General features: G+C 41.1%; 1 protein-coding gene across 4 annotated transcripts in view; it reads right to left on the reverse strand.

Annotated features, from left to right (window-relative positions):
- Positions 1–13,673, reverse strand: part of LOC125978583 (LIM and calponin homology domains-containing protein 1) — a 33,591-nt gene that overhangs the window by 15,088 nt on the left and 4,830 nt on the right. For 3 of the 4 annotated variants that reach the window (XM_049736056.1, XM_049736084.1, XM_049736048.1), the window contains exons 2-6: positions 8,344–8,414; positions 7,424–7,493; positions 3,637–3,743; positions 2,004–2,034; positions 135–245 (exon numbers count right to left, since the gene is read on the reverse strand). In XM_049736056.1, coding sequence (XP_049592013.1) covers positions 135–245; positions 2,004–2,034; positions 3,637–3,743; positions 7,424–7,493; positions 8,344–8,414 — 390 coding nt within the window. Of the gene's footprint in view, positions 1–134; positions 246–2,003; positions 2,035–3,636; positions 3,744–7,423; positions 7,494–8,343; positions 8,415–8,488; positions 8,614–13,673 lie in introns of those variants that run through there. The other variant, XM_049736065.2, reaches the window with a different exon arrangement.

Consider the following 13,673-nt stretch of genomic DNA (forward strand, 5'->3'; position numbering starts at 1 on the left):
GATTCAACAACCTGCACCAAATACAAATAAACCCAAAAGTCGCTACTCTTGGTACCATGGCATCAAGGTTTTCAAGGAGGTACAATGCAAACAAATATCAAATAAATCCCATTAAAAACAAGAGTATTCAATACCTTTCGCATCTGTGATAGCAGGCCCTCGAACTCCCTCAGGTCCAACGTGGGCCCGTTGTAGAAGGTACAGCTGTTGGCTGCCCGACCCAGCCAGTAGATAGTGATTAGAACCTGCACCAATCAAAATAGACATGATTGAATTTATTGTATTGTTTATACTATCAAGGCCCGGGGGCCAGATGTGGCCCGCGAAGACAAATCAAATTCATGTCAGTACTAAAATTGCCTACACTTTTAAAAAATAGAGCTATTGCTTGCATTTTTTAACCATTCATCTTTTCAAAATATTTGAACATTTTTTACTTGTTTCAGATTTAAAAACTAGTTTATTCATCAATTTGTTGGGCAGTCTATTATATAATATGAGGCGGTCATACATTTATTTGTGTTGACAGTCGTAATGGCCCTCCTAAGAAAACTATGACGACGATGCGCCCTGCAACAAAAATGAGTTTGACGTCCCTGGTTTATACCGTTGTTTGCTGGGAAAGGCATCAGAGTCCCGACACAAATAGTAAGGATAAAAAAATGTTTGGAATTGCTCTGGAAGTGCACAACGTTATGCGGCAAAGACTCCAAGTGTGGGAGACCCTCGAAACACGTACCAACACCATGATGAGCCAAAACCAGGAAGCAGTACAATACTGTGAGCTTGCTCGCTGTCCAGCTGCTTGTTTATGTTTCTGCCTGTCAAAATGACAGGAACGTGCTCTCGGGCAATATTTACTGTCAGCCACAAAAAGCATGCTGGTGCTGGTTAAGTTCCAGCATGAGCTCGTCGTGACGACCTAGTCATGTTTTCCGACAGAGATGCACTTAAAGCAAAACTGCCAATCAAGTGTAAGATCTGTATTTAGTTGCACCCCACAAAGTGAGTTTCACAAATATTGTATTCTAAAGTCATCATTTTGAAATCCTTTTAAAAACTCGTTCACTGACGGGGATGTATTTTCATGTCATTGAGGAACTAAGACATTCAAAGCCAGGTATGCATTTATATATTATGAAATAAATTCACGTGGTAGGTTATAGGGAGGTTTGAAATTAGCTAGCAGTGAATCAGTTCATAAAAAAACAATAAAGCAATTGTACAAATAAAGACAATGATATACTAAAGTGAGTTGTTTTGCATTAGTCATGATTGTTGCGTGTGACTAAAATAAGAATATAAAGCCACGCTGAGTTCTTATCAAAACCGTCCCAGCATAGTGTGCTGTTGACGTGGGCAGAAAATATTGCGCCCATGTTTTTTTTTTTTTTTTTTATTGGTTCATTTTGCACTGTCAAAGATATACATAGCTGCTCACATTGTTTTAGGTCTTACTTACGATGTATTCTATTATCTTCTAAATTATTGCGGAATCGGGTGCCAATAAGTCATTCAGGGTCCAGGAGCTTGTCGCGTTTCAGCGGCAGGGTTCCCGCCTTCCTTTTCAAGGCGGGAACAATGTCTTGGCCTTGTCGTGTTTGTGCAGGCGCTCTGTGGTAAACGCGACACGGCTTTGTATTGTCAAAAGTGAAAGGAGCGGGACCGCAAAAAGCATGTCTACCTTCCTTTAACCATTAGGCCTTCAAAATACTACATTGATTCAAAGTAAAAGACAATAACTGCTTAATTGAAAATATATGATACATTTGACACTTTGAACGAGTCAATCTTTGAACACAACTGGAGCCTGAAATACGCATAGATATATACTTTTTTTTTCTGTGACGTGAATTCACTCTTACTAACAGAATTGGGTTTTATTTGTTTCGTTTTTTTACATTTCTTGTAAAAATAACGAAGGCGTCACAGTTAAACCCTGGAGAATATTGTTATGAGAGTCATCAATCCTCATCATCTCAAAATCAAATGAAGTCACTTACATTTTTGATCTTTCGGCCGCAGTCGCTCCGCCTGTGGAGAATCACAAACACAGTGAGAAAGTGACTTTACATCAAATCAAATATTTGGCATAAAAGGGTCCAAAAGTTGCGTGAATCGACGATCACTGTGAAAGAAACTGTAGGCACAGCTAATATTGTCGTCTCTAAAGTTATGTTTAGAACATTCATTCCATTGGGAATTTTTTTTTCCAATCACGCTTTCCACTTCTCAGACCCTATTGTACATTTCATTGGAACAAAAGTCTGTGTGTGTGTGCGCGCGCGTGTGTGTGTGTGTGTGTGTGTGTGTGTGTGTGTGTGTGCGTGTGTGTGTGTGTGTGTGTATAGAGAGGGCAATTAGAAAGAGGAAACTGTCACCTATCACAAAATATATTTTGCCCAAATTCTGTTTCCTTGAGTCTTCCCGGTAAAAGCTGTTTCCCCCAGCCTGTAAACACGCGAGCGAAAAGCCTTCCTGTCATGACAGCTTCAACAAAACCAGTGGAAACAACCCCACAGTGATGTCCTTTTTTAGGTTTGTTCTATCTATTGAGACAATACAAACTTCTCATATGAGTCAAAATCTATTACCTGAGCGGTGCGCTTTGTTTTCGTTTTGTTAAACTGTCTGCGTGTTTTTCAAAAAAATAGATGGGTTCAAGGATGTTTTTTTTTTTTTTTTTTGTAAGGATAGTTAAGAAGCGTAGGCGAGGCTGTGAGCAGAGACTGCCAGACCGGGACAAGTCAACAAGAAGTGAGCATTATCGTCACTCCCTGCAGCTTATCGCTGCTTATCAGCTGATTCTATTTATTTTGCCTTTATACAATCAAACAGGCAGGACAATGCTTACGAGCAAAGATAAAACAGAAACTAATTCCATGGGCATTCAAAAGGGAACTCAAAAGGGAAATACATTGTACGGCATAACATAATATTTCAATTCATTATATTTTTTTTAAATTCTGCAATTCTTATCCCTCGAAGGAAGCAACCATGTTGGGCATCATCCCGCTTCCACTTTCCCATCATTTTGACTAAACCTTTAGTTGCAACATTATTCTGCCACAATTAGAGTCCCCTTAACGGATGTGCAAATATAAAATGTAATCTTATATCCAGGTGCATAAAATAGCGCAACGCCGGAAGCGTTTGTTTTATCAATGCATCTTTAACTTGATTGGAAACAAAACGAGTGACATGTTGAGCAAAAAAATTCCTCGTCTTGACAGAACAAGTCAGGCAGCACTCAACATTGCACTGTTGCGTTAGGACATCTTTGCGGAATGACACCTTGTTAGCGAGTTTAATAACAACGCACACACGCGCACCAGTACATTTACAACTACAAACACAAGCTTTTGTCACTCGGCAACGCGATAGCGCTCACGGCTAAGTGAGCAGCGCGTGCCGAACGAAACTGTGTGAGAGACGCAGTCATTGTTCCGCACAATATTCCATTGCATTGACTTGCACGGAGGTATTTGTGTTGGCAGCCAACTGACTGATTGCCAGGAGGACACATCACTGACAGACCGACAGACAGACGGATGACGAAACTACTGCTAAAACAATTCAAGATACTGCTTGCTCTTACTCAAAGTATTCAAATGGTGCACAAAGTGTCGGACTTACTTGGCAGCGGGACGTGTAGATGTGTCCTGAAGGTCTCCGGGGTCAAAAAGTTGGCTTCCCTTCAGTCCCAACTCCTCACATCCACGCAGAAACACACTCAAGTTGTCCTGTGTGTGGAGAGTACATATTCATGAAAGAGTTACTGAGCTGATTTGAACTCAGTCGCTCACTAAAACACTTGACGCTGTATCGTGACAAGAAAGATGGCACACCAACACAAGCATGTGCATCAGTCCATCAACTTGCAGAACGGGGGATTGAAAGGGAAGCCACATTGATAATAAGTCACTGAAAACTATCAATTTCAATTTCCAATAAAGATATGTGACATTGCGGCACGGCAGGGGGGCGCACTGGTTAGCATGTCGCCTCACAGTTTCAAGGTCCAAGGTTGAGCGTGGCCAAGGGATGACTTACAAAAATAACTTTTGAAATAATTCAATAGTGCAAACACGTTTTCTACTTGACATGAACTGTATGATTAAAAAACGTGCACAACACCCTTGCAGAAAACTATTTGCTGTACGCATGGAAAGGTAGGCTAACTATGCGAAACGTATGCAAGGAAAAATCTCTCCACCTTCGACATTCTCCGACAGAATCAGTGTGGGGCGCAACCTGAGCCGAGCTCTCCCTCCTTTTTCCCAGGTTCTCTCGCGCTCTCTCTCGTGCGCGCCCTCGCTCTCTTTGTTTTCCTACTTTCTGTCAATCGCAGGGCTGCAGGCAAAGTAATTTCTCTCTCCATCTCAGGGTGTTACCGCTTCCTCTCCACCCTGATTTCTCCCAGACCGAAACGCAAATACAATGGTCTTATATTCAGAAGTCCGGAGTCAATTCGAGTGTGGAAGCTTTCTGATAATGTAGTACACTTAAACAGGTGTAGAGGTTATCCACACAATCTCGCGTCCCTCCCTCCTTATTTTAGAGCAAACCAAAGCTATGGCTTCCTGTGTTTCTGGGGACAGTGTACCATTGAGGTGGCACGTACAATTGTCACTCAGCCACAACTAAAAAGGAAGAACTAGTTGGGAAACAATACAATACATCTTTATTCATGAAAGTGCCATCATGTGTTTTTTTTTTCTCTTAAATCTCAGCACATTTTTAGTTCCTACCGCCTTTAGGTGTACATATGCTAGATACATTTGTCTGTCCATGGAAAACTTTCACCAGTGTATGGAGTCCCTGTTCCGAAAAAGTTTGAGACTCAATTTTCAAGCATTTACAGTAGTTTCGATGCCAGAACAAACAGATAATACCGTATTTTCCGGACTATAAGTCGCTCCGGAGTATAAGTCGCACCAGCCATAAAATGCCCCAAAAAGTGAAAAAAACATATATAAGTCGCTCCGGAGTATAAGTCGCATTTTGGGGGGCAATTTATTCGACAAAATCCCACACCAAAAACAGTCATGAACGAGCAACAACAGGCTAAACAATAGCAACAACAGGCTAAACGATAGGTATGCTAACGTGACAAATACAAACAAAGAGCTGAGAACGGGCCTAACGTAACATATAGAGTGATTAAGGACAACTATTACATGAATAACATGTTTATAAAACCATCGGTGTCACTCCAATTCATTAAATAGCAACAACAGGCTAAACGATAGGTATGCTAACGTGACAAACACAAACAAAGAGCTGAGAAGGGGCCAAATAATAATAAATAATAATAATAAATATAAGAGGAGCAAAAATAGAGCAAGTGTACATACAGCAGACAGTGGACTTGGATATGGTGCTTAAAGTGTTAATTGCTTTATTTGATGTTTTCTCTATTTTTTATGTTTTGAATATGTTCAAGATAAAGATATAAAAGCATGTGAAGTGATCAACTATACTAAAAATAACATGGGAAGTGGTCAACTATACTTGTAAGTAAGTGATGTCTTAATGCTCAAGTAAAAATTTGTGAAATAAAACATATATAAGTCGCTCCTGAGTATAAGTCGCCCCCCCACCCAAACTATGAAAAAAAGCGCGACTTATAGTCCGGAAATTACGGTAAAATATAATGAGTGAAATGATGTGCGACTGATTTCACAGAGGTGTGATTTCAATCAGAAACACTCGCCACAAAACAAGGTGCAGCAGTCAAGAGCCACCTTCCCCACCCCCATCCCGCTAGTTTTCCTGAGCACGGTGGCCTTGCAGACACCCGACTTGAAAAGATACACCTCTGTCTGTTTCCCGACTGCCGTTGCAGATTTTCAGGCCGCTGCGGCTCTACAGGAAACCGGGTGTCGACCGCAAAACTCTGATTGACAACTGAGCGTGTTTGGAGTAAGGATTGCCGAGCATGAGGGGTCACACACACATTCCGGCTCAGTAGGAATATACTTGGACACAAGTTGGACTGTGTGCGAGTAGTAAACACAAGGCAGTGAGTGACTAACAGAAGTGGATTTTTCCATCAACTTAGTATTTGTTGTGTTTTTTCAGTGGAGCAGCGGTTGTCGCCTTCTCGGAGCCCTAAAAATACCACACGGCAGTACAAAATGAAAATAGTTATTGTGTACAATATTAGGTGATACATCACCTTGTGAGTCAATGATTGTGGGCAAATTGGAGTGGAATTAATGTTAGTTCCAGAGATTCTCCGTCATAAGTACGTGCCCTGTATTCATGCACTTGTGGAGCATTTTTTTCCCCAAAACAAATAATCCGTAAGCCAACAAACAGCGGGCAACAAGCAACCTGAGGATGACGGCAGAGCTGCCAACGCGCTGAGGTAGCTGCTCTAATTACAAAAAGTCCTCAGAGGCTCGTTTTGCCATTAGTCCCAAGCAGGAAGAGGAAGGGGGGAAGTTGCCTCCGTTTTATTATGACGGGGCCTGATAACGGCAGAGCTTGTTTGTTTGTTTCTCACCTCCCTAATTGCAGCCCTGGACAGTGGAAAAAACAAACATGCCAAGGGATGTTAGGCATTATGATGCATTTTAAAGGGTGATATAATTATTGGCAGCGCGCTATATTATTATCTGCATGGAAACATGTAATCATGATGGTGATCCCGCTTGAGCAGACATCACTGCAATAAACGTTACTACTTGTTAAAAGTTTAGCACCTTGCTCATTTCTTCCTATTACAGAGCAATAATGATGGATTCTATATAGAAAATGTCAACATAGAGTCCCGTGTTGCCGAGATTGAGCGCAACAGCATACTTGCTTGTTATGGTTGCAATGCACTAAACGCCTGTGGGGAATAAGGCCGGGTGTTTACCAGACACTCATAAAAAAATAAATAAAGCAGGGACGACTCATTGACAGCCATTAGTGACGCCACCAGATAAGACACTTCAGCCCAACCCAGATTTTGTATTTGTCTACTGCATCATCACGGATCCAAATAACCAGGGTCCCCCTTGGCACATTTTTATTTAAACACCCGATTATTTCCCAGGTGACCCCGTTTTACGTCTAGATGGCAACTTAGTCAAAACAAATCTTTTTCTCGTCGACCTGCGAAAACAACCACAAGCTTTGCAATGTGCATGCCAAGCCAGTAGTTGGTTGGCTGTTCAATGAAACAAATGGATCTCAGGATTCTTGCTGTATTTTGGAAAAAAACATGTTATCCCAAATGCAACAAAACTTCTAAAAAAAAAATTAAAAAAAACCCCACAAACTTACAAAATACCAAAAGAGGAACTAAACCAAAAAAATGTCAACATTGCCCAGATTAATTTTTTTTAAATGCAACTATACCATCCCCTAAAAATGGTGGATTTTAAATCTAGATGTTGCTACATAGAAGAACTGAGAGTGAATGACTTACCAGGCCAGCAATGGGTGTCGGCAGTCTGTTGATTTTTTTCACCAAGCCGGGTTTAATGGAGCTCAGTAACCTGATGAGGACAAGATGAAATGAATACAAATTTGGAACCATGTGGAACCTCTCAAGATTTACGGATTTTTTTTATTAATTCTGTCCAAGGAGATGAAAGTTGGTACTCTGGCCCAGGGACCCCAATTTGAGAACCCCCTGCTCTCTCAGCCTAATGTTTCTTCAATGTGTTTTCACTGGAATGAATTGTGTCTCAGAGCGTCCATCCATGGATAGCCTTGTGCTATTTGATATCGCTCATGACATTCCAGCAAAGTTATTTAGTGATGAAAAGATGTAATTTTCTCATTAGGAAACTTCTTTTTCCCACCCCATTAACTCATACAACTTCAATGGCAGGAAAGCCCTGCTCGATTTCACTCTCCTTCAGCAGGCCCAGCAGAGGACTGTATAAAATGAAGGTGTGGAGTGTCACAAATGTGCACTTTTTTGTGTAGGGACTGCTTGATGATGTCGTTAGCCTCCTGTAAATGATGTGTGATGATGTTGTGAGAGGTCCTGTTTGAAGCACTGGTAAATAATCAGTACAAGTTGTAGTAAAAGGTTTGATTTCTAAATGTATTGCTTACTTTACTAATGGTCAAGAGTGACTGTGATCTTAAAAAAATGGCGCCTTCTTTTAAGTATTATATTTAAATGTTTCTGGATAAAAAAAAAAGGTCAAAATCTTGCATGAAAATGGAGATATGAAATATTGTCCATATCTTTCAGCCCTTTGGCCCACTATGAAAGACTTAGTACTGCTCTTAGAATTGGCAGTGTTTTGAAGTGGCGTCATAGTGCTAAGATTAAAACTAAACAGTGTTATCACACAAGGAGACATTTAAAGATGAAAAAGAACCACCACTTACTCGCATAGCAGTATTCCATTCTCCAATCCTCCCCTGAAATTCTTGTCACCGAAGCATCTGCCCGTCACCGCCTACGAGGGAAAACATCCGTGAGTCCAGTCCTTCAGCAAATATATTGGGCTATAAATCAAAGCAATAAACATACTAAAATATGATTGATAACTTTAATTTCCGTTCTTTTGGAGATTTCAATTCCGGGAATGGCCATACGTCAAGTCCATCGCTGGAGAACGGTGCTGAACGCTAACGAGCTTGGCGTAAGCTCTAATCATCCTGACCAAATGGCCGTGGCGAGCTAATGTGCTGTGACAGCGGATTTATAAAAGGAGGGGGAGAGTCCTCTTTGCATGCATTTGAACTATATTCTTAAAAATGTGCAGATAAATAAATAAAGAAATATTTTGATTTGTTTTTTTGCTATTTTGCGGAGACATTTAAACCTCTTCAATGTGACTGTTGTCAGGTGAGCCACGCAGGCCGCTGGGAGGAATGTGCATGACTTGCTTGTTTTCACTGGAATGTCACTTGCATTGTTTCACAAACAAATAGTACGGGAACATTCTCCGCCTGACTTCCCTTTTAATTTCCTTCAATAGGAATGCTAACATGCTGAATTAAATCACAGAGAGGTCAAAGAGCACACCTCAAAAGTTGCACTATCAATACTGTCTTACAAGTCTCTAAGTACGGACTTGAAAACAAAAATAATAACTTTAACTCAAATATTTGTTCCACCCAAATGCATTATTCATTCCCAAAACTCTATTTGGTTCATTTTGCAGCATTTCTAGTGGCTGCACATTTTCCAGTGTACAATGTGTGCATGATGGATTTTTTTGGGCCAATCAGGTTTCAGGCTGTGTGTTGCCATATCAATCTAATCTCCTTGGAGGCCTCACATTCTATTTATTGCTGGATCATCATCAAATCAAACTATATTAGCAAATGCAAATCAACATTATTTTTGGTAACCAATAAGATTTTAGATTTGCCCAGTAGGAGTTAAGATTTATGCATTTAATAATTAGCATCTCTGGTGAGAATTTCATACGTACTTTATGTAAATATGTTATATTGGCTAAATACAAATTTTGAGCTACTCCGGATGATTTCTGTAGCACAAATGCATGCCAGTTATATTGATTTTTTTTTTTTTTTTTGCATTAAAATTAAGGATGAGAAAGGTGGTGTTGGATTAAGTCGTGAAACTCTACAAACACATGTTCAAAGCGTGTACTTTTATTTCGAGAAAATATATGTATGAAAAACATATGTAGGCCATCAATAAAACATTCCAAAGCTCTAATACCAACTGAATAGCTTGCCTTTTAACAAACAAAAATTGATGATGGTGACAAATTTGAAGAGATAAGACGGGATCAAAAGAATTCCTCACAAGTCAAATCATCCCTGGCAACGGATCACAAGCCACTTGAGAAAATAACCTCTTGTTTTGGAACCAAATGAAAACACAAGACGGTTTGAACTGCTACTCTGCCTTCCGGGCCCAGGGGTCTGGAGATGGAAAATTCTACCTGTCCCAAATTAACAAGCAATAAGTCAAGGTATGAAGGCAGGCGGGTTGTTGGGCTAGCTAAAGCACTACTTGTTGAAGCCCAGAGGCGACGGATGCCTGACAGACTCATTTAAAAGTTGACGGCTGGTAGTCGAGGATGGAGTAGACAACTAAAAGGCACGTGGCTGGCTTTTGTAGTTGGACGCATTCTTCTCTTACAGGATGTTGTCTCGACCAGGTTATGTAATCATCAAGTTCAAAACACATGTGAGCCCGTCTTGCGGCTTCGCGTGCCAATAATCTCGTTAATACAACTTGGCAAGAGAGCTTAATCCGCAAATGCCTTTGGGTTCCGATTAGCGGGACGAAAACAACAATAGGGAAACAAGGTCCTTCAGCAAATGTAAATATTGCGCCAGATTTTTTTTAGGGCACAATACAGCCCGATTCAGAAACTACACATGACGATGTGAGATCTCTGGCCGGGGGTCCCGTCAGCAGGTTCAAGCTAAGGTCAGCGGTGGTATCTGCTGACAATACATCAATGCAGATCTTTTCATTAGCCATCACCACAGGGATTGCCTATTGTGAATCTATGAATTGTTGCTTCAGCGCCTGGAGTGCTGGCATGGCGGAGCGAGTGAATACGGCAGCAAATATGCTGGACTTATTAAGCTTTAAAATACCAGCCGCACGTAGGTTAAAAACTCATCTTAAGGCCTTGTCATAGGCTAGAAAGCTGGATGGCTTGAGAAGATTCTCTTTGCCTCATTCTTAAATCCCTCTTTAATTTTTTAACGAGTTTGCGCTTAATGTTGGACCGTGTACGTCTGGAGCCTGCAAACCAGGTCACAACCTCACAAATCAGCACAATCAGTTGCAGATCAACCCATCATGCTCTGCATATAATTTAGAGGAGCCTGACTTTCACACACGTTTTATTTGGCAAGTTTTTGGAAGGAAGTCTTAAATCACTGACTTTTAACCGAGCCAAAGGACAAAAGACGGACAAATCATGGATGATCTCTGGTAATAACAGATAAGAGTATAATTGGCACCGCCTTATGCAACGGAATCAAGAAAAAGACTAGCAATCCCGAAGTTGGACCACCGCCTCTGAGTTCTGTGTGAAAGATTGCAAGATGGAAGAGAGTTCTGAAGCTGATCCGTGCATTTTCCAGCCCCTGAGGTAGCATCAGAGGCCAAAGCGTTGCAGAAAGCCAGCACTGGTGTGTGAAATTTAACTAAGATTCACCTTGCTCAGCTCAGTTCAATCGAAGCGGATCGTCGTTAGACTACAGGCGAAGGAATTGTGGATTCGTTACGGCTTCTCATAAAAAGCTAAGATGGAATACTTTTGGTATGGGATCGAGTGTTACGCAATGTCTTTGGGCCCGCTAACAAAAGACTAATGCTGTTCTGAAAAAAAAAAAAAAAGCTAAATCAGTAAGACAAGAGTGTTGGTCAAACCTTACACAACTACCCGATTAGTCATGCAGCCACCCTCTCACATGGACTTGTTTCATGGAAAACATCTCAATTAGCCTGGAGCTGCTAGCTTCTAGGTATGTACAACAAACTCATTCTTTGTGTTCAAGAATCCAGTGTCTTGCCTCGCTTAAACTCAAACGTTTATACACTGAGTGTCTGGACTGCTGTGGTGCTGATGTTGTACAAATCAAATCAAAAGTTGGAACCAGGCATAGTCCAACCCAAGGACTGACTTTCTGAATATAATAAAAAAAGATGCCTCTGAATTTGCTCAATATCATCATCTGACCGCGGCATGAAAACAAACCGTGGTAATTAGTGGCTGCTTTTTTTTTTTTTTTACTCACTTGTTTTCCTAAGAGCTTTAAACATTCAGAATTCCAACACTGGCTCCATTTTCTATCTCTGGCAATGCCCCCAAATTTTGATAAGCCACTCTGATGAATCAAGCCAAATTTTCCTAACCCTGAGCTAAATGTTAGCGTTCCGACCAATCCTTCCTTTTTCCACCCGGATTAGACGATGGAACGATGTTTGGGCTGTGGATTAACCCCTCACTTGGCCCGCCGAGTTCTGCTCACTTCCTCTGAACCCAAAAACGGGGAAAGGGGGAAACAGTATTTGGCTCGACCACAAGCTTTAGCGGTTGTATTGGATTAAGTAGAGGATGGCGACTGGTGCCAAAAAGGCCAGGGAAAAAGGGGCTTGGTGCAGAATAAATGCGGGTGGATGATTAAATCCCTTTAAAATCGTCTGCCCAACGCACCCATCGAGGTCCTCTCAGCCTCTTTCTGCTGCATAAACGACGCCTCCTCAATTTAGCCAGCACAAATCCCCATCCTACTAACCCACATTGTCATCTTCCACTTACAGTACAGTATATTTACAATCAATATAGAGACAAAGCACAGCGTGAATATAGATGAGAATATAGTCAAGGTGTGATTGCTATGCTAAAACGTGGGGGCCCAGAAAAGGCAAAACAAAATATTGACCAGGTTGTTTCATTCACTGTCAGTTTCTCGGAGGTTTCTGAACACTTACGTACAGCACAATTTCACATTCTGTTGCCTGTCATCTTTACACTACTTAACGCAAAGCTTAGCTGACTTAAACCATACCACAAAAGGTGAATAGTGACAACCCCCACCCCCAAAAAGCTTTGCGGGAACAGAAACAAAGAGCCTCCGTGTTGGTGGCAGCTTTTTCAGCTTAGCTTTCTAAGCAGAAGGACTTTTCAAGGGGGCTCCATGAGTCTCCAATATCCTGCTCGCTATGTTTTTTTGGGAGGGAACAACGAGCCACTGACCACTCCAGAAGCCTTATTCAGAAAGACCGTGAGACGCCCCAACCTTGACTTGCTTCATCAGTCACGTATTTGCCCCATTACCAACTCAGTCAGTGACCATAGAATTCTTTTTTTAAATATCAATGAACAAGATATGCTGTGATATTTAGAGGTTACTAAACCCCCCCAAAAAAAGTATTTCAATGTTCTTCATTTTGTTTTATTGATGAGCAAAGCCTCACAAGACGGCAAAGACAAAAGCCAATCAAGTGTGTGTATGTGTCACATGTAAAGTACATTGAAATTGAAACTCGGATACAAGCATCCATTTTGGAATTGGACACCTGGACTAGCAGTATAAATCCAACCAAAGTTCCAACCAATTTTCTTTCTAATTTCTCTCTGTAACCAAGCGATGACACCAAATAAAAATAAAAATCCCAGCAATGGAGGGATCAGCAGATGTCAACGGCTAGATTCAACGTCGTGTCATCTAAAAGCAACAAAGACTCATGTAAACACGCGGAGTGATAGGATTGTGCTCTTTGGTCCTCACGTTCAGACTTGCTCTCCCCTCTCGTCATTACAAAGATGTGTCGTACTCGACAGGGTTGAACGAGTTGGGAGATTCACTGACGTACTGTGTCAACACCATGGCGAAATGGGGGCTCACCAGCCTGTTTAAGGTGGCCTGATTGCATTGAAACAAATTCCACCACGACTTTGACAAATAGCGAATCTCAATTGCGTTTCTTTCTTTTTTTTTTCTAAATTCTATTCACCGGTATAAAAACGCTCCAAGCTTTGCGTTTCATGGCGAATCATCAAACTTGCTGCCACAAGAAATAATACAAACCAAAATGTTTCACAATTAATCCATCTAATGTCGTTTAAATTTCAAAGGGGGGAAAAATATGACTATGTAAGGCGTTGTTATATTCTAAAAATGTGTTTGTAAAAACAAATGCCTCACCATGGGCAAACAAAGCACTGTAGTTTGTTTCCACTTTACCTGACACTAATTCCATGTGTCAT

This window comes from Syngnathus scovelli, chromosome 1 (genome assembly GCF_024217435.2).
Source record: "Syngnathus scovelli strain Florida chromosome 1, RoL_Ssco_1.2, whole genome shotgun sequence".
NCBI lineage: Eukaryota > Metazoa > Chordata > Actinopteri > Syngnathiformes > Syngnathidae > Syngnathus > Syngnathus scovelli.